Source organism: Rattus norvegicus, chromosome 6, assembly GCF_021556685.1.
Source record: "Rattus norvegicus strain SHRSP/BbbUtx chromosome 6, alternate assembly SHRSP_T2T, whole genome shotgun sequence".
In the NCBI taxonomy this organism is placed as follows: domain Eukaryota; kingdom Metazoa; phylum Chordata; class Mammalia; order Rodentia; family Muridae; genus Rattus; species Rattus norvegicus.
This window is the reverse complement of record NC_141539.1, coordinates 91,318,804-91,346,706: the sequence shown is the minus strand read 5'-3', so window position 1 is coordinate 91,346,706 and position 27,903 is coordinate 91,318,804. Positions and strand designations below refer to the sequence as shown.

Genomic DNA, 27,903 nt, shown 5'->3' with positions numbered 1-27,903 from the left:
CCTGAGTTTGATTGATTATGTTAGATACTATTTATGAGGAATACCATATAGTGTATGTTAACTACTTATTTTTCTTACAAAAATGTTCATCCATGTTACCACATATTACAGTAATTTTCATTTTGAACCATATAATTTGTTATGCCATACGCCAATCTTACATTTACTATATCCACATATTAACTACTATATAATTTAGTTTTCCCCCTGATATTTTGACTATCATGGTGTAAGGAATATGAGTCCTTATATGTCTGAGTCTTGATTTAATTTTTTGGTACTATTCAGGATCCTGAAAAGAATTTCAAGGTAATCTGAAAGTTAAATATGTTTTTATTGATTTTGATCCTCCATGCTGATTCTTACAACACTGTTTTGCACCATTCACAATGTGAAACCTTATTTTTCTAAAATATCACCATATCACTATGTATTAAAAGCTAATTCGTATCCTGAAATATATGGGTAATGTTATACTATTGCTTGCGTTTTTCATTCTCTAGTTATTGAAAACAAAGAAAATATTTGGCTATGCCTATTAGCCTTCAATATGTCATTAAAGAAGTTTATTCAAGTCGTTAGCTATTTTTAAAATTGGCTTATTAGCATATATGAATAAATAATATGAAATTGCAATTATTTCAGAGATTAACCCCCGATTGCAAATGGGGTACAAGCATTTTCTTCTTTCTGTGAATTGTATTTTCCTCCTGGTGATTTTTCTCTTTCTTGTGCAGAAATATTTTTATTTAGTAAAACCCCTAATGTTTATTTTCCTGCCTCTTTATAAAACTACTACACTTGCATAAGTAAAGTTTCTTGGACATTGCCTCAGATGATATATTAACATCTCTAATCAGCTTTATCTAATGGCACATTTCAGGAAGACAGTATTATAATTGATTTATTATGACATTTTTCCAAGTCCAGGATAATTCCTAGTACAAAATTGATACTCAGTAGATCTATATCAAATTGACATTTTTTTCATAAAATAATTTATAGAGAATTACACCAGATTTAAAAGTCTCCCAAACAGTGAAAGAAATAAAGAAATGAGCAAAGAGAAAGCTTGTATAATGGGAAAAAAACCTTTGTGAAATTCCCTACAGGGAATTAATATCTAAAATATATCAAAAGAATAGTAATAGTAGCAGAAAATTAGAACTTTATCAAAGTACAATTTATGTATAGATTTATATATCATAACCCAACCCCTTAATCTGTCCAATCAATAACCACTGATACAAAAGAAAATCCATGTGCCCTTTCTTTATTGCAGTTCATATATTCTGCTACTATCACTGACAAGGGTGCTTAGGCTCCTAATGTCACTTTTAATACTTGTTACAGCTTGAGGACTTGAGGACTAACTATACCCGAAGAAGTGGTTTTACACCCCAGGGTTTTCCTTATCATGGCAGAATTTGCTTCAGACACACCTTCTTAGAAACTAACTAATTTCCTTCCTGAGTAGAGAAAAACCCTGGACTCCAGAGAATTATCAAAAATCCCACAATCAATATTCTGTGAATTGGAGTTATACAATTATACAGGATTCAAACTATAACACTGAATAAATTGGTCCCAGGATAGACAATGAAAGCTAAAATAGCTGTATCAAACAAATATTTTAAGTAATATGAAAATACTTTTTAATATAGCACACAATATAAAAAAATAGCTAGCTGTATGATCAACAGCCAATGGTCTTTGTTTGTTCTATCCTCTTATTGATTTATTTTACACTTAGAAGAGTTTTAAATCTTGGAAGATATTCACCTAAATTTTGGCATCTCATTATAACTGGCTGTATACTAGTTCTTTTCCAAAAATACTATGTTCCCTTTATTTTGGCCTCAGAGACACAAAGTAGCTTAATTGTTCCATTTACCAACAGAAGTCTTCAGAATTATAACTGAAGAAAGTGCTAACTGAGGAGGAGAGTAAGACATAGTCACTTGTTGAGCCGGATGTAATAATTATGTCAAACCAATTATTTGCCATCACTATTATATATATTACATATACCATATAAATGATTTCAGGTAGGTTTAACAATAAAAGAACGACTAAATTTTTATAATTAATGTATGTTATAAAAAGTAAATAGTTCATGTTGTTTGTAGATTGGTTTGTTTGCAAACAATTGATCCAGCTAGGCTTTGAGATGATATCAATCCTTGCATCCTTAACCTCAAAAAGTATTCTGAGTACCAATGTGTGCCTCCATATCTGGCTCAGTTTTGTAAATGTTTTCTTCATGACAGCTTTATTAACCACCTATATCTTTGTTGTGTCCTCTTCTGGGTCCTATTCATACAAAATGTATATTACTCTCCTCACCTTGATCTCCTCTTCCTAAAGATGTCACACAGAAAGGATACGAGTGAGTGTTTTACTAAGCATGATAAACAACTTCAGCAAAGTGGCTAGCTATAAAACAAATCAGTATCCTTCCTCTACTCAAGGGATGAACAGGCTGAGAAAAAAATTAGGGAAATGATTCCCGTCACAATAGTCCCAAATAACAAAAATTACATGGTGTGACTCTAACCAAACTGAAAGATCTGTATGACAAGAACTTCAAGTCACTGAAGAAATTGAAGAAGATATCAGAAGATGGAAAGATCTCCATCCATGTTCATGGATTGGCAGGATTAATATAGTAAAAATGGTCATTTTGCCAAAAGCAATCTCCATCAAAATTCCAACTCAGTTCTTCATAGAATTAGGAAAAGCAATTTGCAAATTCATTTGGAATAACAAAAACCCAGAATAGCAAAAACTATTCTCAACAATAAAAGGACTTCTGGAGGAATCACCATCCCTGACTTCAAGCAGTATTACAGAGCAATAGTGATAAAAACTGTATGGTATTGGTACAGAGACAGGCAGGTAGATCAGTGGAGTAGAATTGAAGACCCAGAAATGAACCCACACACCTATGATCACTTGATCTTTCACAAAGGAGCTAAAACCATCCAATGGAAAAAAGATAACATTTTCAAGAGCTGGTGCTGGTTCAACTGCAGGTCAGCATGTAGAAGAATGCAAATCAATCCATTCTTATCACCATGTACAAAGTTTAAGTCCAAGTGGATCAAGAATGTCCACATCAAGCCAGATACACTCAAACTAATAGAAGAAAAAGTGGGGAAGAGCTTTCATCATATGGGTACTGGAGAAAATTTCTTGAACAAAACACCAACGGATTATGCTCTAAGATCAAGAATCGACAAATGGGACCTCATACAACTGCAGAGCAAAAGACACTGTCATTAGAAAAAAGCGGCAACCAACAGATTGGGAAAAGATGTTTACCAATCCTACATCTGATAGAGTGCTAGTATCCAAAATATACAAAGAACTCAATAGGTTAGACTCCAGAGAGCCAAATAACCATATTAAAAATGGGGTACAGAGCTAAATGAGAAATTCTCAGCTGAGGAATATCAAATGGCTGAGAAGCACCTAAAGAAATGTTCAACATCCTTAGTCAACAGGGAAATGCAAATCAAAACAACCCTGAGAGTCTACCTCACACCCTTCAGAATTGCTAAGATCAAAGACTCAGGTGACACCAGATGCTGGCGAGGTTGCAGAGAAAGAGGAACACTCCTCCATTGTTGGTGGGATTGCAAACTGGTAAAACCATTCTGGAAATCACTCTGGAGGTTTCTCAAGAAATTAGACATTCTACTACCTGGAGACCCAGCTATACCTCTCCTGGGCATATACCCAAGAGATGCCCCAACATACAATAAAGACACATGTCCCACTATGTTCATAGCAGCCTTATTTATAATAGCCAGAAGCTGGAAAGAACCCAGATGCCCTTCAACAGAGGAACGGATACAGAATATGTTATACATCTACTCAATGGAGTACTGCTCAATAATCAAAAATGATGACTTCATGAAATTCATAGGCAAATGGATTGAACTAGAAAATATCCTGAGTGAGGGAACCCAATCACAGAAAAACACACATAGTATACACTCACTGATAAGTGTTCATTAGCCCAAAAGCTCGAATTACCCAAGATACAATCCACAGACCACATGAAGCTCAAGAAGAAGGATGACAAACTGAGGATGCTTCACTCCTTCTTAAAAGGAGGAACAAAAATATTCAGAGGAGGGGATATGGAGGCAAACTTTGGAGCAGAGACTGAAGGAATGGCCATTCAGAGCCTGCCACACACACACACACACACACACACACATATAGATAGATAGATAGATAGATAGATAGATAGATAGATAGATAGATAGATAGATAGATAGATAGATAGATAGATAGATAGATAGATAGATAGATGGATAGAGAGATAGAGATAGAGATAGATAGATAGATAGATAGATAGATAGATAGATAGATAGATAGATAACCCCCACCAAAACTAGGTAAGATTGATGAAGCTAAGAAGTTCATGCTGACAAGAACCAGATATAGATGTCTCCTGAGAGACACAGCCAAAGCATGTCAAATGCAGAGGCAAATGTTAGCAGCAAACCACTAAACTGAGGACAGGACCCACATTGGAGGAATTAGAAAAAGGATTAAAAGAGCTGAATGGGCTTGCAACCCCATAAAAACAACAATGCCAACCAACCAGAGCTCCCAGGAACTAAACCACTACCCAAAGACTATACATGGACTGACTCATGGCTCCAGCTTCATTTGTAGTAGAGGATGGCCTTTTTGGGCACCAAAAGAAGGAAAAACCTTTGCTCCTGCCAAGGTTGGGCCCCGAGTGTATGAGAATATTGGGGGAGATGGATGCGGGATGGGAACACCTTATAGAAGAAGGGCAGGGGGATGGGATAGGGAGCTTATATCCAGGAAACCAGGAGAGGGAATAACATTTTAAATGTAAATAAAAATATATTCAATAAAAGGAAAAAATAAAAAATTAAAATATTAAGAGTGAGTCTTTTAGTGGTAGAGTATTATAATCATCCTTACTCCTGAAAAGGAGGAATCAAACAAATAGCTTTGGTAAAAGCTTTGGTCTTGGTGAAGAATTGACCTGGATATTTAAGTATAATAAGTTTAGTTAATGTTGTGCTTACTAAATGGTCAAACATTGGAAGTCAACTTCAAGCAGCAGAGGCCATTACCATTCTGCTTGGGTCATGATAAATACATCTTTACAATATAGTCTTGCTCTCCAAATCCCAGTATCTTCTATACAGAACAAAATATCTTCATACATCACCGATGATTTAGTTGGAAATACTTAGCTTGGGTTTTCTTTCAGTGATGTCTATCTAAGCTTTTTGGTTCTCCTTTGAATTTGAATGAGACAAGGTCTAACAAGACTCTGCCTGATGAAAATAACAGGAAAGGATTGTGGACCAACAGAGGAAATCACACGCAATTCTAAAATTTGTCTTCACAATGTACTTTCATATTTGCAAAGATCTTTAAGGCCATTGGGTGTTTGTACTACTGTAGCTGATTGACTGTGGACATTTTACTTTATTGAGTTTTGTACATCTTGAACATAAACAAGTTCCTCTGATTTTTGTACAAAGTTAGATTCAAATGAGTCATTTGTAAGATATTACAATGCCTTAATTCAGTACAGTAGAGTATGGCACTTTTTTTCATAATTACTGTGTTCTTGTCAGGCAAAAGCTCACATAAATCCACAGAATTTGCAGATGATGTAAAGTCACCTGAGACAAATGTAGTTGTATCCAGAGTTTTCATTGTTTTTGTTAAAGTGTATACTTCGGATTGTTGGTAAGCTCTGGTTGTTTTATTCATTGACACACTGTGTTACTTATTACTTGATAGAAACTCTATATCTACTCAATAAATGAATAGGTAGGTGTTTCCCTGGGAAGAAGACATTCAGTCACTGATGATAAAAACAGTAATAATAATAATAAAAGAGATTGTGAAACAACCCCCATTAAAAAAGAATTCTAGAGACTCTCTTACTTGAGATTTACTGTATTGTGAAATTGATCCCTTTCTGAATCCTTTAATGCAATTTTCCATGAAGAAATGGATTGTGTTTCCTTGATCATTTCCAGAAATTTCTGTCATAAAAATTTCAATAATAAAAATGTCTGTCAGTTTCAGCACTTTTAACAAAGGCTCACTCCTTCTGTAAGTACTATTTATGGATACTATTTCAAATACTTCAATATCCTTGAACATTTCAAATACACTTCCTCAGTACGATTTCATCCTTGGTCTTCCTGAGTTTCAGCAATGAGTGACTGATAACACTGAAATAATAAACTCATATATGTGAGTAGATCATTCCATTTTCAAGTCAACTTCAAATATATACTCCCCTCTTTATATTATGAAATGTTCTGTTATGCACATTTGGAACAAAGTATGCATGGAGCATGGAACCACAATGAAGGATCTACCAAGACAACTCTGTTTTCATCTCAATGAGACAGAGGCTATTTCAAGCAAAACGTAGTTTCTAGACATTTCTCCCCGTGTACAAGTTCACTTCAGATGTTAGCATTTTACATGTTTACTGCCAATTTACCAATGTCATGTTACAGAACAGAAAGGGGAAGTCAATTGCCTATTTTTATTACTGTTCACTGCTTCATACTGTACACTCATTCACTCCATCTGCCATCTATTTCTCGATTGCTAGCAGGGCTCCCCCATCTATGTTCTCTCTTTTTCCTTCACACAGCATCTTCCCATAGCTAGTCACTGATTATAAACGTACATGGAAACAGTGACCCACAGACACCAAGTGTGCTGCCTTCTGTTCTTAGATTCTTAGGTTCTCCCAGCAATTAATGTACTTTGTGTGGACAGATTTCTGGTTTTATTTTTAGTTTCACTTTTTAAAAATTACTACATTAATTTCTAATTGTACATTTTGAATCATAATTGTATCTACCCAGATTTCTTATATATTAATATGCTGGTAAGTTTTTACTGTCAACTTGACACAACCTTGTGTTACTACTTAGAGAGGGGTGTCAAAAAGGAGTCATTAAATCATGGTGTCAGTAGGGATGACCTTGACTGGTTATTGGTGGATCAGCCTATTCTGAGTTGCATCATTCTCTAGGCAGGAAGTCCTGAACAATATAAAAAAGGAAAGGATAGCTAAGAGCAAGAAAGCAAGTACCCATGCCTATATTCTTTCCTTACACTTGACCATGGACACCATGCTTCACATTCCTGCCTTAACTACTCCACATTTATGCACTGTGACCTAAAATTGTAAGACAAATAATCACTTTTCTTTCCTGATTTTTGGAGGGTAGGTGAGGTGGTCAGAGCATTTATCACAGCAGCTGAAATGAAACTGAAATAAAAATCACTCTGAGGCAAAACTTTCTCTGGATGCAGGGACAGCATGAACCTGGGGAGTTAAGTTCCAGTGAGCCCTAGATGCTAGTAAACTACTACAATGTTCCTAATCTCCCAGAGAGTTCTGAGGTACAAACTCCCTCAGTTGCACACGCCAGAGTCAGGTTTTCCACTCTAATGTCTAACTATCACTGCAATTTTCCTGCTTTTCTCTATTTCTACCCTCCCGCTTATCTTTATCAAAGTGCCCCCTCGATGCTCCCTCCGCGTGCCAGTCTAGACCCATTTGGAAGGAATTTAATTAGGCAGATCCTGACAGGGAGAGCATATCTATCAAGTAATTCTTCTTTGTGTTTCCTTCCTTGTCATTTTCCACATGAATCAATTCACTTTCTAATTCTTGAATTACTACTTCTGTCGCTTACTTGCAACATTTGATAGGTATATAGGAAGTAACAGCTTGTGCTGTTTAAATTATAGTCCAAGTGACAAACTGGGCTCTATTTTGAGAAGTTTCATGCCAGCTCCATGGAAGGTCAAAATCTGTGAGAATATACATATGATTAGCACTGTGGTCTAGTTTCAGGTTTTAAAGAATGTTTACCTATGTTTTCTTCTTATGTGCTTCTTATATGCTCGCGTTCTCCCCCTCAGTGAATCTGTTCTCATTCAACCAGAACTTAATTGTTCAGATTTTACTCAAAATCTTTAATCTCCAGAGACAACAGCACTAATGACAGAGTTGCTAGGGTTTTGAGTAGGCAAGAATCCCATTATGAATTCAGATTTGGAATAATTTTCTGTTTTTTCAATTAACTTTTTTATTCAACTATGTACATTGCCAAGATTTTAGAAGTTTATCTCAGCCCATTTACAGTAACCAGTAGTACTAAAGTACTCTAAAGATATTTTATTATCTTGTCATTTTTGATTTACTGGGGATGAACTCAAGTCTTCAGAATTCCAGGCAAGCATGTATCCAGGAGGCCACACTTACATCCATGTCAGCAAATTCTGATAGACGTATTTCTTTTTCTTTTTTTTTTTTATTATTAACTTGAGTGTTTCTTATTTACATTTCGAGTGTTATTCCCTTTCCTGGTGGTTTCCGGGCAAACATCCCCCTCCCCCTCCCCCTCCCCTCCCCTTCTTTATGGGTGTTCCCCTCCCCATCCTCCCCCCATTGCCGCCCTCCCCCCAACAATCACGTTCACTGGGGGTTCAGTCTTAGCAGGACCAAGGGCTTCCCCTTCCACTGGTGCTCTTACTAGGATATTCATTGCTACCTATGAGGTCAGAGTCCAGGGTCAGTCCATGTATAGTCTTTGGGTAGTGGCTTAGTCCCTGGAAGCTCTGGTTGCTTGGCATTGTTGTTCATATGGGGTCTCGAGCCCCTTCAAGCTCTTCCAGTTCTTTCTCTGATTCCTTCAACGGGGGTCCCATTCTCAGTTCAGTGGTTTGCTGCTGGCATTCGCCTCTGTATTTGCTGTATTCTGGCTGTGTCTCTCAGGAGCGATCTACATTCGGCTCCTGTCGGTCTGCACTTCTTTGCTTCATCCATCTTGTCTAATTGGATGGCTGTATATGTATGGGCTACATGTGGGGCAGGCTCTGAATGGGTGTTCCTTCTGTGTCTGTGTTAATCTTTGCCTCTCTATTCCCTGCCACGGGTATTCTTGTTCCCCTTTTAAAGAAGGAGTGAAGCATTCACATTTTGATCATCCGTCTTGAGTTTCATTTGTTCTAGGCACCGATAGACGTATTTCTCACAATCTTGGAAGCTTCAGTTCTACCTGGCTGCTCTCTTCTCTGTCGTCTTACAGCTTCGAGCTCTTTCCCAGGGCCGTAAGAATGCTGTATCCCTTACTTCTAGTTGGCCGCACTCAGTACTGTCAAAAGTAAAACAGGACACAGAACCCCATTTCCTCTGTCATATCTGGTCTTAGTAGGTGTGTATATGATAGTCAATAGGCCGTTTTTCCCTCTGTGGACCACTCGAGTATCTCCTCATCACCTGAAGAGGGAAAACAATCACTTTTGTTTACTAGGGAAAAGGTGCTCACTGGGATATGGGAAGGAGGTCTTTCCTCAGTCACGCTTACTGATGAAGATGCTGGCTGGTCACAGTGGTGCACATCTGTACTGCTAGTACTGGGGTGAAGGAAGCAGGAGTCTCAAAAGATTAAAACCAATCCTGAGCAACACCACAAGTCACTGAGTTAGAACCAGGCTGGAGCTGTGTAAGACAATGTGTCACAAAAGACAGAACAGCACAGTTTAGAATTTGGGGAAACAGAAACTCGGCTTTTCTTGGCTCATCTCTGTTCACATCCCTTCTCTTTGACTCCTCTCCCTTTACCTCTCTTTCTCTCTGGACAGTCTGATGTACTCCTGTCTCTCCCAGGATTGCACTATCTATTATCTGCCCCCTGTGTGCCTGTTGTCTATTATCTGTCAGACTTTTCCAGTCAGGCTTTCATCATTTTAACAAACACCTGAAGCAAAGAACCCAAGGGACAGATGATTTATCTTAACTCACAGTTTCCAAGGTTTCAGTCCATCATGGTAAGAGGTGCCTAGCAGAGCAGCACACCCCATATTAGGAAGAGAAAGGAGAGGGGGAGGGTGGGAGTGATCTATGACAAAATAAGATCAGATATAAACCTCAAGATAGCCCTCACCCCAGTGACAACTTACTCCTGTCACCTGCATCCTTCAGCTTACCCCACCCAGCTCCTGAAATTCTCGACATACAGCTTTATCAGATGAAGCCCAAGGCTTGCCCCACACAACTCTGTGAAGACATTTCATATAAACCATATCATATTTTCCCCCTTAGCTTCTATTTTTATCTTTCTTATCTTCTTTTGTGATCTTCCTCCTTCCCTCATGCACTTACTCCTCTCATTCCTCATCTTGGCCCTCTTTCTCCTATCCATCATTTATCTGTGATGAACTATCTATCAGATTTCATCTGTCTATAATCTATTATCTCTCTACCTATTACCTTTCATTCAATTATTGGTCCTCTATATTGTTTATGATATTGATCTCTGTAACATTTATCATTTATCATCTATCTATCACCTATATACCTATTTATACATCCATGTGTACAACTGTTTAAGTATCATCTTTCTATCATCGTTATATCGTCTATCATCTATCTCTCTGTCTAACAACTGTGTATCATCCATGCTATTCCCATCACAGAGCACATAACACATAAAACGATGCTGTTGGACTCATCCTGAAGGAGGGTTCAAGTCTTCATAACTGGGACAACTAACTTCTATAATTAAGCACTGGCATATTATCACCCTCATATCCTAACTTCATCACAGTCAAACATAAGAACTAAGTACAGAAAGACTATCTATACCTGATGGGACAGCTGTAATTATGTGCTTGGAGCACTCTTTTGGCAATTTAGAAAGCATGGTTTCAATAATTTTGATGATGCAGATGGTGAAGCTCAAGCCAAAAAAAAAAAAAAAAAAAAAAAACAGACCCTCAAACTCTGCAATGTGAATTGTGAATTGTCAGCATAAGAGGCTGGGGGACTCAAAGAATACCTAAAAAGACACTCTAAGGATCCAGAGGGCTTAACAGGAGCTGCCTGAAAAGATACTAAAATATCATTTAACAATGATTGTAAGGAATGGAAGGCCTCACTCTACAGATCACCAAGGAGAACAAGGAAATGTGGAAAACATAATATTTGGGAACAAAATGAGCCTTCCTGATGTAAGAAATAGCACATTCCTGATCCTTGAGGTGGAGAATCTGTTGTACTGGTCATTTCCCCGTGTTTAGCGTGCCAAGGGTCAGTGTGCCCTTAGACACAGAATGCCTTTCTCTCATAGACAACGCTATTGGCAGCCTTGACTAATATGAATGTTTAATTTTATTTGAAAGATTTCCTTTGTTTATACGATTCGTGTTCATTTGATCTTTATTTGAAGCATAATAACAATACATATTTATTAGGTATATACTTAATTTTATATATTTTATAATGTATGATTATTAAAATGCAATTAAGTACCATTTCTTTTCTTAAACATTTGTTATATTGTTGTGCTGGAAGCTTTAGCTTTCTAGCTCTCCGTCCTTTCAAAGTGTGTAATGAAATGCTGTGGCTAGACGTGCTATCATCCTACAGTCTTGCAGGACACGGGAATTTAGAGCGTACTTTTCCATCCACTTCACCCTTTCTAGCGTCTAATGATCACTGGCTGACTTTTGTTCTATTAAGTCAGTTCTTCACTTGCACATCAGTGAGAATGAACCTCATACCTTTTGGTAACCATAACTTTCCACTTGGACCAGCATCTCAAATAATAATTTGATGATGACCTGCTCAGTATTTTTCTTGTTCTCTTCCATCCCTTGTGTTTGTTTATTGGTTTAAAATGTTCCAAAGTCATCTTTACCACATGTTTAAAAAAAAGAAATAAAAATATATGTCTTCTGATTTACAAATGAGGGGATATTTTATTTTGCTTCTTAGGGTTTTTTTTAAGATAAAATTTTTCATAACTAAAGTTAGCCTCCAACTCTCTGCGTAGTTGAAATTAACCTTGGGTTCCTGCTTTCCTACTTCCACAGTTGAATTCCTTCAATTACAAGTTTCTGTCTCCAGGTCTAACTATGGATGTGTTTTAATGGTTAACTTAGCCAATGTATTTGGTAACACATACCTAATAATGAGTTAGGTTTATAATTTAATGTAGTGGGCTTTGTCTGTCTTCATTTCCTGGATACTCACTAAACAGAAGAAAGGATGGTCATAATGTGTCACCCCAAGGCACTGGAACAATTACAGGACAGTTCTGAAAAACAGCATTCAGACTGAGGATGGAGACACCAATGGAGGAGTTAGAGAACTCCTCCATTGGATTCATGGCTCCAACTGTACATGTAGCACAGGATGGCCTTATCTGACATCAATGAGAGGGAAGGTCCTTGGTCCTATGATGTCCCATCATAGGAGAATGCTAGGGCAGTGAGGTTGGAGTAGGTGGATGGGTTAGCACCCTCATAGAAGCAGGGGGGAGGTGGTGGGACAGGGGGTTTGTGGAAGAGTAACCAGAAGGGACATAACATTGGAAATGTAAATAAATGAAATAACCAATAAAAATTTTTAAAAATAGAATAGCACATGCCAGACCTAAGAGAATGAGTATTGAAATCCAGTGAGTTTTTCTTACAATATTATAAAATGAAATTAATATAGGCTCTTGTTCCTTCCAAATGAATTACTTTAAACATTATGAGTTACTGGACCTTCAAAAATTCAAAATGATCTTTAAATATGCCTGCCACATGTAATCAAAAAATCACATTTTATAGACATTTTCTCTTGTACCAACCACAGTCCTTGTCAGGATACAACTAAGCTTGTGAGGGAGGAAAGAGAATGAATGAAACCAGCAAACATTATTTAGTGAATCTTTTGTAGTAAGTCCTAAAATAATGACTTTATGTTTATATTATCCATCAAAACATATTTGTGTTCTCTGCGTTAACAATGCCAATGAGAGGTACTCGGAAGTGAAAGAACTTGCATGGGTTCATAATCAGGTTGCTATATGACTGAATTATGACTGAAGCGCTTCATTTGTTACTGGGGAAATATTATGCGATGTGTGGGAAGCTAATGAAGTTTTGAGTGAATGTAGCTTGTGGAGATGAACACAGCCATGTCAACTAATCCAATGTCAGACCCATTGGAATGGAAAGTCCTTTCCCAGAACTGGCTCAGAGAATCTCAAAGCCTTCCCCTGGTCTAAGTATGGGTGTTGATTAAGAACTTTGACCTTTAGCTAAAACTATTATACACAGCAGAAACTATCAATCACAACTTTCTCTTACTGGAAAAATTGCCTTGCCTTTTCTGCTCTCATGCTGTACAGAGTAAACACGCTGAGTTTCTGGGCTGTCATCGGTGCGACTCCATTACAGAACACAGCTCACACAATTCAGTTCTTCTAGACATTTGTCTGTCGATTCTTCATTCCTTGTTGCCGCATTTGGATCATTCCCTAAAGCTATACAGAGCGCAACCAGAAAGTGACACCAAAATGAGCAACTAGGGCTGGAGGCATGGTTCTGCAAGGAAAGGCACTTGCCTCCACACTGAGATTCTGAGTTCAAGCCTCAGCAACCACATGGTGAAAGGAGAGAACCAACTCCCTCAAGTTCATTTCTGGGCTTCTTATTGGTGTCATTGCACATGTGCACATACACTGACACCTACAAAATATATACATGAATGTATGTTAACATGTGATTTGCAAAAAGAATTGGAAAACTGAAGTCAAATACAGTAAATACATACCTGTAAACCCAGACCTCAGGAGAGTAAAAAAGGAAGATGTTGAATTCAATGCCCAATTGTCTGCACAGTGGGAGAGTAAATTTCTGCATTAGTCAGATCCCAAAATAAAAGAAGAAAGCCAGAACCTCACTTAGAATGTTTGCACACAACCCCAAATAACATAATAGCCATAATAACATAAGAGCCATTCTACCTAAAAATCTTTTTAAAATGATATTTATAAATTAAATGTTTTGTAAGCTTTAGTTTCCCTCTCTTGGTCATGATTCTATTACCCTCTAAGAATCACTTATAATTCTTCAACAAAGCAGTATAGTTACAGAATGTTCACTAAATGTTACATGCGAATGCATGTGTTTCAAAAGTTTAAAGTTGTAATTTTCTTAAGCTTTAAAGTTATAAAATTCAGTATAGCAAGTATATTTGAGTATTACTAAGACTTAAAAATTGTTAGTCATATCATCAATAGTCTTATAGGGCTACTTTTTTCCATTTCAAGACCTGAGAAAAGAAAAGGGAACAATAAATCTAACATGCTCAGCATTGCTCTCATTCTAGATTCATGAAGGAGAGCATCCATTGTAAATGTTCTTCTGTATAGCAAAGGAGTCAAAACAATAAATTTCTTGCTATATATGAAATGAGTTTTAACCTTTGAAATTCTCCTCTATTTTTCATTTTGCACAGTTTATTATGTAAAACTATGCCTCCTCCAATAGTCTTCAATTTAATGTAAATTTGTTATTTCTATAGTCCAAATATATATTCTTGAACTTTGGCTTGTGTTTTTTTTAGTATAATTTAAATGTGGTATTAAACAAATTAAATTAAACACAGTTTAATAAGCATTAGGATTTCTGAAATATATTTCAAAAAAATTCTAGGTTTATGCTACTTATATCAGGATTTCATTTGCTTCTCGATGGTGATATATTAATAAGTAAGTTTAATATTTTATAAGATTTAATTAGTGGCAACATCTATTCATAAGTTTAATATTTAATAACTTCTCAATACACTTTGTTTTCTCCCCAGCTGTGGTGGCTTTCACATATTACCTTTACTATGTATGTTTCCCAACATGTTCGTAATAATAAATCTTTATAATTTAATGCCAGAACATCAAGGGAGCTGATGTTGTGACATTTTGAAAATCCCCATGCTATTTTAATGATGTTATAAAAGCCAGCAAGCAACAAGGATGTTTGAAAATGCCAAAGAGACTCCTTCCCTCCCTCTCTCTCATGGAGCCTCATCACAGAGCTGTCGCCTATCTTCCCCTGCCTTCATTGTTAAAGAAATATGGATTTTATTAAAACACACAATTTAATGGGTTGAATTCTAAGTTGCAGCTCTAAGATGAGCTTAATAATTTTTAAATTAATGCAGTTGCATGAATTTCCACACATTAATCTATATTTTATAGATAATATGTATATATTACTATATACTATATATACAAAATACAGACATACATTCATGCATATTATCATGAGATTTTTAAAAGAAAAAAACTAAAGTCAAATATAGTAATGCTTACTATGTATATAATATATAGTATAAATATATGATATATATTATAAATATTTAGAGTATACATGTTAGTAATATATATAACATATATGAATATATTATATATATATATAGCACACAATACTGTTGTCACTTTGTCATCAAACATTCCCGAACATATTAACTTTAACATCAATAAGGTATTTGTCTACTACTTCTAGTTATGAAAATGTGTATGCTTACATTGCATCATAAGTAAGTTATGCCTATATGAATGTAATATTTTATATTTTCTATTTGGCTTCAATTTTAAGTATTTGTTGTAAAGGTGATTGTTTTTAATTGAGTGAATGTGTATATTTCTATTTTTTAACTTGAGGATTTGAAAAGACTTAATTTTTACCGTTGGAATTTTATGGTTAATCATAAAAAAGTGGTAGACTCAGTATTTCTCCTGGGGCATTTGTAATAGTTTCTTTGTGAATTTTAAAGCTGTGTTTATAAGAACTCACAACCTAACCTCCTTGACTAAGGAGGTTACATATAACTCTACACCTGAAGAATAGCAGTCAGGTTTTGCTATGTGGTAAGACTCCCATGATTTATGCTCTCTCTTGTTGCCTAAATTCATGTTGAAAGCATCCATCACTTCATTAAATCAAAGGTGAAAGAATCTGACATTCACTCCATAAAAACACAAGGACTAAACAACTATGAATGAAATGGAGGAAAAGAAGCATATCACTAACAAGAAATGGATGCTGTGTTTGACAACGTTAGTCACTTTGGTGATTCTTGTGTCAGAACAATAAATTCATGGAAATGAATAATATTTGCATTCTCTTGGTGACTTTTTCTAGAGTGCCATGAACAAATAACACTGACATTAGCCCATAGAAATAATTCTGAAAGTAACATCAGAATACTGTATCTGGTGTAAAAGATTTAATAATGTTCTATAAATTGATGATGCTTAATTAAGTACAGAAGTATTTCATCTGCTAAAGTAGGACATTATAATATTGTGAAAAAGAATATTTCCATTTAACTGCTTCAGTGAATAATATAAAACTTGCTGTTGATTCCCAGTTCAGCATATCTCAATAAACGCATGTCTTTCTTTGTGTCTTTCAGCTTCTCCGTCAATTAAGCTCTTGGTGGATGACCCTATAGTTGTAAATCCTGGAGAGGCCATAACGTTAGTGTGTGTTACAACAGGGGGAGAGCCTATGCCCTCTCTCACCTGGGTCAGGTCCTTCGGGACTCTGCCTGAAAAGATTGTTTTGAATGGAGGGACATTGACCATACCTGCCATCACCTCTGATGATGCTGGGACTTACAGCTGCATTGCCAATAATAATGTGGGAAACCCTGCAAAAAAGTCCACCAACATCATTGTGAGAGGTGAGTTTATCTGCAAAGAAAATAAATACTGTCATGCTTAATTTAAAGATATTTCCTCAAATATTAGTTCATATATCAAATATTGAAAACTATTTACAAATAATCATAATATCATAGCTAGAATCTAAAATCTTAAATCCTGATGATATTTTATTTACATGAAAGTAATTTATAGCATACTTACAATAATGTATTATTGACTTGCTCTTAAAATATGTTATCAGTAAAATAAAATTATGACTGTATTATATAAAACAAAATATATTCAGAGCATATGTTAGCTTAGGGTTAATAAATGTATAAGATTTATGATTTGTCAATTTTATAGAACCCCATTTATGAGAAGGCTTAACATTTTGATATATAAAGATTTATATATTCTCTTACTTAAAAAATTCTACTTACATATATTGAGTATAAAATATGTTGATGATTACATGAGGTCATTTGGAAAGCATAGACGATAATTATAAAAGTTTCAAAATTTCTCAAGTACTTTTTCACTGAGGTTATTAGGGAATATATAATTCATACTTAGAAGACTTCATAGTCAATTGAGCAAGGTTTCAGGAGGCCTCATTGATGGAAACACTTGGAAAATCAGAAAAAGAAAGGCAACGTCCATTTTAGGATTTGGAGCAAAATATAAGCCCCTAAATTAGCAGCAACAGGGATGCAGAGGAATGGCTACCAGGTAGTGTGTTGGTATGGTATGTAGCCCTACTGTTAGAAAAACAAAATGAGATTTAAGAAAGACCTCAAGTATTACTTATGCTTTGTGTCATACTAAACTAATAGGGTACTGGATAGCGATGAACCTAGATGGTGATGATTTTCAGGTTAACAGAGGTACCCACAAGTGACAAAAAGACCCTTTGCACACATACATGTGAGCAAAACAAAATTGAGTTCAGTGACATTATCTTGATGGTTTTATGGATGAGTGTAGTGATTTTAGTGAACCCAGATCTCTGTCAATGAAAAAAAAATCATTAGAAATATACTCCTTGACAAAATTATATTGTTTTAAAACAATGTAGATTACTACAAGGTTAACCAAAATGCTATAGCCCAGATCCTTAGCTACAGAATTGTTGGTCGTCAGTAACTGTGAGATGTGTTAAAGCCATCTGTTTTTGCATCATGGTACAATAAAGTAGTACGAATTAAACTACCATAATGTTTATTGATGGGATTAAAAAGTCTAGAATATGCTTTGAGTGTTAGTCCTGCGAAAATGTGATTCTCTTTAAGGACTGTTATGTTAAAGAAACAGAGAAAACTGTATACAGTCAATAATATTGGTTTTCTACTCGTTTGTTTTTTAAGTGCTTATATTATCAAGAACATGAGAAATGGTCTGCAAAATCTTGCTGTGAAGTTGACACGAAAGCATTGCAATACTTAGCCTGAGGTATCACGGTAGTGAATACCTTATTATTTGATTCTACCCAAGAAACAAGCTCACTTGAGAAAAAGTAGTAAGTTCTGTCTGATTTACAGGGTAGAGTCATTTGTAACGCTGGCTCGAAGGACAGCCAAGATGTCTATTTCTCAGGCATCCTCCAGGAAGGAGTCAATGCAAGGAATATTCCCATATGGGCAAAGTATGTGCATATTCTCTTGGTTAAGGGCGGAACTCCGTGTCCATTTCCCCTTCTCAGTATTGGGGCCTCATCTGGTTTAAACTTGTGCAGTCCCTATGAACGCTGCCACAGTCTCAGAGAATCCATGTGGAAAACAACCCTGCTGGATTTTCAAGATGCCATTTTCTTGGCCCTACAACCTTCTGCTTCCTTTTCCACATAGACCACTGAGTCCTGAGCAGAAGGGTTTGATGAAGACATCTGATATAGAATTGAGTTTGTCACCATCACTCACTGTCTACACAATGTCCAGGTGCAGGTTTCTATGTTAATTTCTTTTTATTACAGGAAGAAGCTTCTGTGATGAGTATTGAACAAACCATAACAGTATTTCCTTAGGAGTCATTTTATTGATATATTCCTTCAGTAGAAGGATAGTATCAAGTTTTCCCCTACAGGTCCCTGGCCACTGTATCAGTGCTGGTGACAGGGATAGGTTCCATCTCATGGAATGGATAGGTGGTTCACTGCTCCTATAACGTTTGTATCACATTTGCCTAGCATTTCATCTAAAATTAAGAACACTGTTTTTTCTTAGAAATGTACATTTTTAAAGTAAAGTATATGTGTGATTTATATATTTGTTTTCTGTATGCAATATCATTTCATAAATATAGCAAGCTCAAAATGAATATGAATTTAAAGTTTTATAATCTCAGTAGAAAAGTTACGACTAACGCAGAAACACTTGTCATGTGATCGTAAAATAATTTAAAGTGATTGAAACACATTTTTTCTCCATCTTTACTAAATTGGGTATTTCTTATTTACATTTCAATTGTTATTTGCTTTCCCAGTTTCCAGGCCAACATCCCCCTAACCCCTCTCCCTTCCCTTCTATATAGGTGTTCTCCTCCCCAGCCTCCCCACATTACCGCCCTCCCCCCAACAATCATGTTCACTGGGGGTTCAGTCTTGTCAGGACCCAGGGCTTCCCATTCCACTGGTGCTCTTACTAGGATATTCATTGCTACCTATGAGGTCAGAGTCCAGGGTCAGTCCATGTATAGTCTTTGGGTAGTGGCTTAGTCCCTGGAAGCTCTGGTTGCTTGGCATTGTTGTTCATATGGGGTCTCGAGCCCCTTCAGGTTTTTCAGTCCTTTCTCTGATTCCTTCAACGGGGGTCCCGTTCTCAGTTCAGTGGTTTGCTGCTGGCATTTGCCTCTGTATTTGCCGTATTCTGGCTGTGTCTCTCAGGAGAGATCTACATCCGGTTCCTATAAATGCAAATGCTTCATTCCTTCTTTAAAAAGGGAACAAGAATACCCTTGGGATGGAATAGTGAGGCAAAGTTTAGAACAGAGGCTGAAGGAACGCCCATTCAGAGCCTGCCCCACATGTGGCCCATACATACACAGCCACCAAACTAGATAAGATGGATGAAGCAAAGAAGTGGAGACACATGTTTTTAAGTCAAGCAAGAAATAGTTCCCTGATATGTGTGGGGAAAACTATGCTGGTTCCAAATCTCCTCCTGAATGGCAGACCTCAGTGCATTCCACACTCCTACTAGATAACCTGTTGTTTCCATCTGAAGTTTTCTATTGCGATTTACTAGGCTTAGAAATGCTCACACTTCTGTCACAAGCCACTACTGAACAAGCGTGGATCACATCGTGGCCAAGAAATTTTCATCATGTTGTGGAAATATTAATGTGCTGCAGTGCAATCAAACCACAGATGTACATGTGATCCAAAATAGCATAAAACTCCAGATGTATTTCCTTGGACCCAGACAATTCAGGATCATTTGGGGTTGAAAACTTGAAGAAATAGCATTCAAGTCTCAGTGGGCTAACACTCTCCTTTGAGTATTAGTATTATGTGAATGAGATTTCCTCTAAGGTTATTTCTTGAAACAACCAGAGTGTATCAGTATACCTCACTAAAACATAGTTTTAAAGTGTCCAATAAGTTAAGCACAATAAAGATAATTATTTCAAAACTCTGCTTGACCTCATAGAGATAGAGATCCGTCACAGGACTGAGGGAAGATAGATACATGTCTAAATCCATTTTGAGTTTTGAAAAAGCATGGATCTCAGTACTCCCCATTGTTCTATCTGTAACTAAAGCTATTCTCTGACCTTCTGCTTTCATTCAGATATTCAATCTAAGAACTAAAGAATGAGGTGTCTTCTACTTCCTTTGATAAACCCATAAATCACTTTTTGTGGAATTTTCTACATTGTATTTTTGGGTAAAGTGAGTCAGGAACATTCTATTATTAAGATTTATGAAAATAATAAATGATAAGGAAATTAGAAATGATCCTGTACTCTTGCATGACCTATAAAGTCTCTCCCTCCTCTCTCTTCCAAAGATTATTATTTGACCCTATTCTTCCACATTGGATGAAACCATTGTTGTCCTTGACTGGTTAAACTAGTCATCACAATGACATTTCTTCAACTCTAGTTCCTCTAGTATATACATTCCCATCAAATACATTAAGGCAGAATATGCTGAGCCAACTAGTTCATATCTGTTATTTAAGAAAAGAAAAAAGAATAACTTAGAGCTATGTCCTTGAGTGCAACTTTTATTCTTAAAAAATCCATTGTGATTTAAGGATCAGTCATTGGTTTTGTACTTTCAAGAGTAGGTGAAGCCTTTAAAATGTGACATGTCAGGAAGTCCTTATATAATTGTTCGTTCTCCTGATCACCCCGTTGAGAGTACTCACGAGGTTGATCTTATAAATGAAGTATGTTAATCAACTTCCTACTGTGATAAAAATGCCTGAGCAAAAACAACTTAAAGGAGCAAACGTGTTAATCTATCCGTCTGTTTGAGAGGATCTGTGGAGACCTGACTCTATTGCATGTCAGCCTCTGTTTAGACAGGATATCAGGGCAGGGAGCTTGTATGGATGCGTGTCAGCATACCTCATGTTGGACGGAACAGGTGCTGAAAGGACAAAACTCAAGATAACGCACAACCTTTCAGGCCAGAACCCCAAGGATCCAGTTCTCTTAGCTACTTCTCATGCGCATCTCTTTCTAATAGCTCATCAAAATATAATCCCATCGATGGGATTCATTGACAGGTTCAGAGTCTTCGTGATCTATTCACTTCGCCAAAGCTGCTAAGCATCTATAAAGGACATGACATTCAGAGGAAATTGCCAATATAAATCAAGACTAAGAAGGTAGCAAATGCTGCAGATGCCCTTTGATGGACCATGTGTCAAATAAATTACAGACATGTCTTACTGAAACTATTGTGTTCGTGCTACTCTGTAAATTATATGCTTCAAAGCATCATGCTCCCTGGATGCCTTAATACTAACTGTATGTTTCTATATTTTCCCTGCTCTCTTCATCTTTTATCAAATCCTTTTCCCAGACCTCTATCAAACGGTAATGTCACCATTTTTCCCTTCAGTTTCAAAATTGTTTTGACATATTTGTGGTCATGATCTATTATGCTGACATAATTAAATAATTCCAATATTGAGTTAGAATTCACCATTTTTGAAAAAAGTCAATATGTATTCAGTGGAGCCTATATTTTCCTAGTTGCACAGAAATATAATGTAACCTCACAGAACATAATAACCTCTGTTCAGAAAAGTGCTAATATACCCTTTTCCAGATCATATACATGGAAGAACTGTACTTCAAAAATTTGACTTTTAATTTTAAACACTTATTCTGAAATTATTTCACTGAGAGATGTATCGGCACAGCAAATATTTCAGAATGTTCCTTTTTATATGGATCAGGGTTGGGAGTAGTGAGAGGGGAAATTTCTCATTGTAAACTTCCATGGCTTAAACGACAAGCTTTAGAATTTACCAGTTTAAGGAATAACAGCCACTAGTATCAGGTAAGTACCAGATGGCATACACTAAAAGCATTAACATTTTAATTATTCATAAGGGCTGGCAAGTTGATTCTTTGTCTTCTTGCAGAAGACAGGAGTTCAAACCCTACCATACAGATGGAGTGCTTCATAACCAACTGTATTCCCAGTTCCAAGGGATCTGAAATCCTGTTCTGGCCTCCACAGACATCTTCAGAAAAAATGCACGACATAGAAGTGTGACTATTTTAAGGAAGTAAAATTTAGGAGAGATCTATTGAACAGTTTCTCAAATCAAGCTTCATTTCAGCAACAAAGCTAAGACTCAGAAATCAGCTCTAGAATCCCTGGCAGAACAGAGGTATTTACCAAAATGTAGTCAGATCTAAATAAGTCAATCCTCCCCCTCCCCCTCATGTAGTTGCAACCCAGGCAGCTCAATCTCTTTTCTTGACTCCCTATCTTTTCAGGAAAAGTAACCCTTAGCTGTATAATACCAACTAAACCAACAAGTTTAGTTTGAAAACATGTATTCCCTTTATACTTGCTGTAAAATCTTCTTACAATAATATTCCTACAATGTCTCATTTGGAATACACAGTCTCTTGAAATTGAAACAGGCTTTGGATTCCGCTTTTGTTTGCTTTTGTTCTGGGTGTTCAGTGCTGTTGTTGAAGTTCTTTCTTCGGTAAACACACACACACACACACACACACACACACACATATGCTTATTGAATTTCCAGTGCTAACTAGTATGATGCACAGTTTATTGCTTTCTGAACAAGAATACATTCTGAAAGACTTGGAGTTACAATGGTTTTTGCTGGCTATCATTCAAGTTACTATACAAAAACATCTAAAGAATTTCTGGTAATTGGATCAGTGGGATTGTTAAAGAAAGACACGAAAATATTTGTAAAACTAAAACACTGAGTATAGCAAAGACTGAAGAAAGTCCATCCTGGGAATCCTTCCTATCTGCAGACACCAGACCCTAGCACTGTTGCTATTGCCAACAGGAGCTTGCTGACAGGAACCTGTCCCTGGGAGGTTCAGCCAGCACTTGAACAATGCAGCTGTGGATGTTTGCAGCCAACCATCAGACTGGGAGCTGGGGAAAGACAGGAGGAGAGGGGGATTGCAACCCCATGGGAAGAACAATGTGGGCATGGCCAGAACACTCAGTGTTCCCAGGGACTAGACTACCAACCAAGGAGTGTACAGGGAAGGATCCATGACTCCAGATACATAGGTATCAGAGGAATGGTTTTCAAACTGTCTGACATCAGTGGGAGGGGAGGCTTTTGGTCCTGTGGAAGGTTGATGCCACAGTGTAGGGGGATGCTGGAGTGATGGGGTAGGAGTGTGTGGGTGTGTGGGGGAGCACCTTCAAGAGGCAAAGAGGAGGAGGGAGAGGGCAAATGGGGAGAGGAGTTATGGAGCGGTAACTGGGAAGGGAAATATCATTTGAGATGTAAGTGAATGGATTGATTAATAATAATAATATAAATAAGCACAAATCAAAATGAGCTATATTCATTAATTGTTCATTAATTGTGAAAGGGCTATGTATTAAAGCTGTTGGTCAAAAAGTTAGCCCTAATTAGCTGGAATTTTCTATGTAGAATTGATCAGATTTTATACCTGCTGTATTTTTAATGGAAATTATTTATAAGCTTTAATTTTATAAATTTATAAGTTTATAATTTTAGTCAGTACTTCACACATCCCTATGATTATCAACTTCAGTTTTCAGCCACCTATCTTCTCAATTTATGATACGTTATTAATAAAAACATCTAAAATGATACAAGCCAACCATTTCCTGTCCCCGAGTCACACTGCCTGTTGGATGCAGCTTTTCCCAAGAGCCATGAGCTGCAAATTCTTACTCTTTTCCCCATCTAATGTTCTGTACTGCTTATAACTCTTTCCCAACTACCACCACCTTATATATACCAAAGAGAATTATCTTACATTGTTCTGTAGCTCTAGAATGATTTACTGCTCTCTTTTAGATAATTGAACAGAGCTATATCAATTCTAAAAATGATCAGTTTTTATTCTTTTGAAATTGCTTTTCTTTTTTGTTTTTTGTCTATCTATCTATCTATCTATCTATCTATCTATCTATCTATCTATCTATCTATCTATCTCTTTTTAATTTTTACATTCCAGATTTTATTCCCCTCCCGGTCCACCCTTGTACTGTTCCATATCCCATACTTCCTCCCTGCCCCACCCCCACCCCACCCACCCCACCAACCCCACCAGACCTCTAACCTTCCTGGGGCCTCCAGTCTCTTGAGGGTTAGGTGCATCTTCTCTGACTAAACCCAGACCCAGCAATCTTCTGCTGTATACGTGTTGGGGGCCTCATATCAGCTGGTGTATGCTGCCTGGTTGGTGATTCAGTGTCTAAGAGATCTCAGGGAATCCAAGTTAATTGAGATTGCTGGCCCTCCCACAGGGTTGCCCTCCTCCTCAGCTTCCTCCAGCTTTTCCCTAATTCAAACAGAGGGGTCAGCAGTTTCTGTTCATTGGTTGAGTATACATATCTGCATCTTACTCTTTCAGCTGCTTGTTGGATCTTTCAGAGGGCAGTCATGATAGGTCCCTTTTTGTGGGCACCCTATAGCCTCAGTAATGGTGTCAGGCCTGGGGCCTCCTTTTGAGCTGGATCCCACTTTGGGACTGTTGCCAGACCTCCTTTTCCTCAGGCTCTTCTCCTTTCTTTCAGAGAGGAACAATTATGGGTCAGAATTTTGACTACGGGATGGCAACCGATCCCTCACTTGATGCCCTATTTTTCTGCTGAAAGTGGGCTCTACAAGTTTCCTCTATCCACTGTAGGGCCTTTCATCTAGGGTCCCTCCTTTTGAGTCCTGAGAATCTCTCACTTCACAGTTCTCTGGTACATTCTGGAGGGACTTCCCAACCTCCTTCCTCCGGAGGTCGCCTGTTTCCATTCTTTCTGCTGGCCCTCAGGGCTTCAGTCCTTTTCCTCCACCCAATACCAGATCATGTTCCCCCTCCCCTCTTCCCCTCCCTCCCCATCCCCTTGCCTCCCAGGTCCCTGCCTCCCTCCCCACTTGTGGTTGCTTTCTTCTCCCTCTCAAGTGTGACTGAGGTGATCTCAATTGGGCCCTTCAGCTTGTTGAGCTTTCTGAGTTCTATCAACTGCATGTTGGGTATTCTGTGTTGTATGTTGTTGTTGTAGGTTGGTTGGCTTTACTTTTTTTGGGGGGGTGGTGGGTTTCTTTTTTGGCTAATATCCATTTATTAGTGAGAGCATACTGTACATGTGCTTTTGGGTCTGAGTTACCTCACTCAGGATGATACTTTCTAGTTCCATCCATTTGCCTACAAAACTCAGGATGTCCTCATTCGTAATAGCTGAGTAGTATTCCATTGTGTAAATGAACCGCACTTTCTGTGCCCATTCTTTTGTCATGGGACATCTGGGTTGTATATTTTGTATATTAGCCCTCTATCTTTTGTGGGGTTAATAATTTTCCCCCAATCTGTAGGTTCCCGATTTGTCTCATTGATTATGTCCTTTGCCTTCCCAAAGTTTGTTGTTCTGAATATAGATAGCTCAGTTTAATGTTCTAAAGTATTTTTCTTTGCTCATTGAAATAGTATATGAAGAATTCCATATATGTTCTCTAAAAGGTTTATGTAGGTATTGTATGATTTTACACAACCTTTTGTGTTGTGATTGTGATTCATGACCATGTGTTTGTTTATATTACTAAAATCAATCCACTGGACAGAGGTAACATAAGCCTTTAGTCCTGAGATCTTGAAAGCAGAGGCAGGCAGATCTTTGAGTTCAAGACCGATCCTGCCTACAAAGCAAGTTCCAAGAGTGCCAGGGTTACACAGGGAAAGTCTGTTTTGAAAAGTCAGAGCAAAATCTAAAGTGCCTGCTTACAAAGAGAGCCTCCCTTATCTTCTTTACATTGAACAAAAGCAGTTATTCCAATTTTGGTAATGCTCTAAAAGTCAATACTGTTAAATACCTGAAAATAGGAAATATGCTTATTCATTGTTTTTCATTCTTAATTTTTAAAAGCACGGCAATCTTTGGAAGCCCTAACTGTAAAATGATTTAACAATGGATTCTTTGAAAACATAATTTAGCATCTTTATCCTTTTCATTTCAAGGTCCATTTTTTTCCAAAAGCTAGAGACTCCGTAAACTTAGTTTGTGTGATTTAGAGAGGCAATGGGCAGGGAGGTGAGATACCCATATTGTTCCATATTTTCTTAAATTAGTTCTTACATCCTTGGCTTAGCTTTCTATAGAGCTAGGGAATTGCCCTGTGTAAACTCTAATATACATCGCTGCAGCCATGCCTGGCTGTCACCTACCTCTGGACACTCTTATTTTTGCGCTATTTCTGGACTTCCTCATTCTGTTTCATTTGTTAGAGACTTACTCTTGCAAAAGCATGAGGATACATGGGTCCATACTTTTGCCTTTATTCACTTTTGACTTTTAAGGAAAACTTAAGTTTAAAATAAGTTTCCTTCTGCATAGGAAAGGGTGAGAAACATCCTTGGCAAAGGGGGTACTCAAGCCAGACTGTGGCAAATAAGATTTCTTGAACATTCAGGAAGTATTTCACTTGTGGCTGAGGGGCAAAATCAATTAGCTTTTAAAGTAACTCCATTTTCTTTTTATAAACTATTAAAAACTGCCTCCAGTGCTGTAGTCCTTTAAAGACAAATTCAACATTTAAAGTTCACCTGTCATGCTAGAATCTTTCCAGCATCCATATAATTAATACATTTACTCCTGTAAATGTAAAGAATCATTTAAGTTTATTCTTATGGAATTCTGAATAGCACAAGGACTTTAAAAGTAATTAATTGATTAAAACTTTGCTAAGCATACTATTATCTGTGTTTGTATATTTCCCCTTCTGTTTTATCTATTTCCTACAGTAGTGATCATTCTAAACGCTTCAGAGAAATCCTAGAATCCATCAGAAATAGTTTTAACAGATATTCTCGTGTAGACATCATCATTTTTTAATGTTTTTTGAGGGAAGGGATTGCTCATCTCCTCCTCCTCTTGCTTCTTCTCTCTGTGTCAGTCATTCTGTCTCTGTCTCTCTGCCCATAACTCTGTCTCTGTTTCTCTCTTTTCCTCCTCCTCTTCCTTCTCTCCCTCCTTCTCTCTTCCTCATCCCTATACTGTCCTTTGCCTAATTCTTTCAGCAGTTCAACTTTCTGAAATTTTAATGATCATGGAAATGAAATGAAGATGGAGATTAAATAATTATATAAAAATTTGTATCTATCTTAAAACAAAATCAACCAATAATTAGTGAACAGTGAGAAAAAAAACTTACCTATTAAAAGTATTATTGAACTTGGGGTCACATTCTAGCCCCAAGTAAGATTGATCCACTTGTCCTCTCTAAGTCAATTAGGCCAATCAGATTAAGAGTGGAAAGCAAGGCCAGGTGTGGTAGTGCGTGCCTTTAGTCCCATCTATACCAGTTCAAAGCCAGCATGGTCTTCAAAGTGATTTCCAACCCAGTCAGGGCTACACAGAGAACCCTGTTTCAAAAACAAAAACAAAAACAAAAACAAAAACAAAAACAACAACAACAACAAAAAAAAACCAACAAGCCAAACAAACAACAAAGAAGCAGACTTACTCAATATATCACACTGGGGAGAAGAGAAAGAGATTCAGCAACTCCCTCATGTGCATCTCAGGGGTGCTGAAGTTAGACTGTAGTTTAAAAAGGTGACATATATATTTTATTCCATTGTATTTTTTTTTATCTAAAGGCATGAATGTGGCATTGAAGATGTCAAGTATCTGTAAATTTTCATGAATTTTTTTAAATATTGG

At 37.0% G+C, this 27,903-nt stretch overlaps 1 protein-coding gene across 3 annotated transcripts in view; it reads left to right on the top strand.

Moving 5' to 3' along the window:
• The window catches only part of Mdga2 (MAM domain containing glycosylphosphatidylinositol anchor 2), an 862,524-nt gene that overhangs the window by 564,445 nt on the left and 270,176 nt on the right, over window positions 1–27,903 (top strand). For all 3 annotated transcript variants that reach the window (XR_015621898.1, NM_199269.2, NM_001444001.1), the window contains 1 exon segment: window positions 16,304–16,573. Coding sequence is in view for 2 of the 3 variants with exons in the window: in NM_199269.2 (NP_954890.1) it covers window positions 16,304–16,573 (270 nt within the window). In the remaining variant the exon portion in view is untranslated.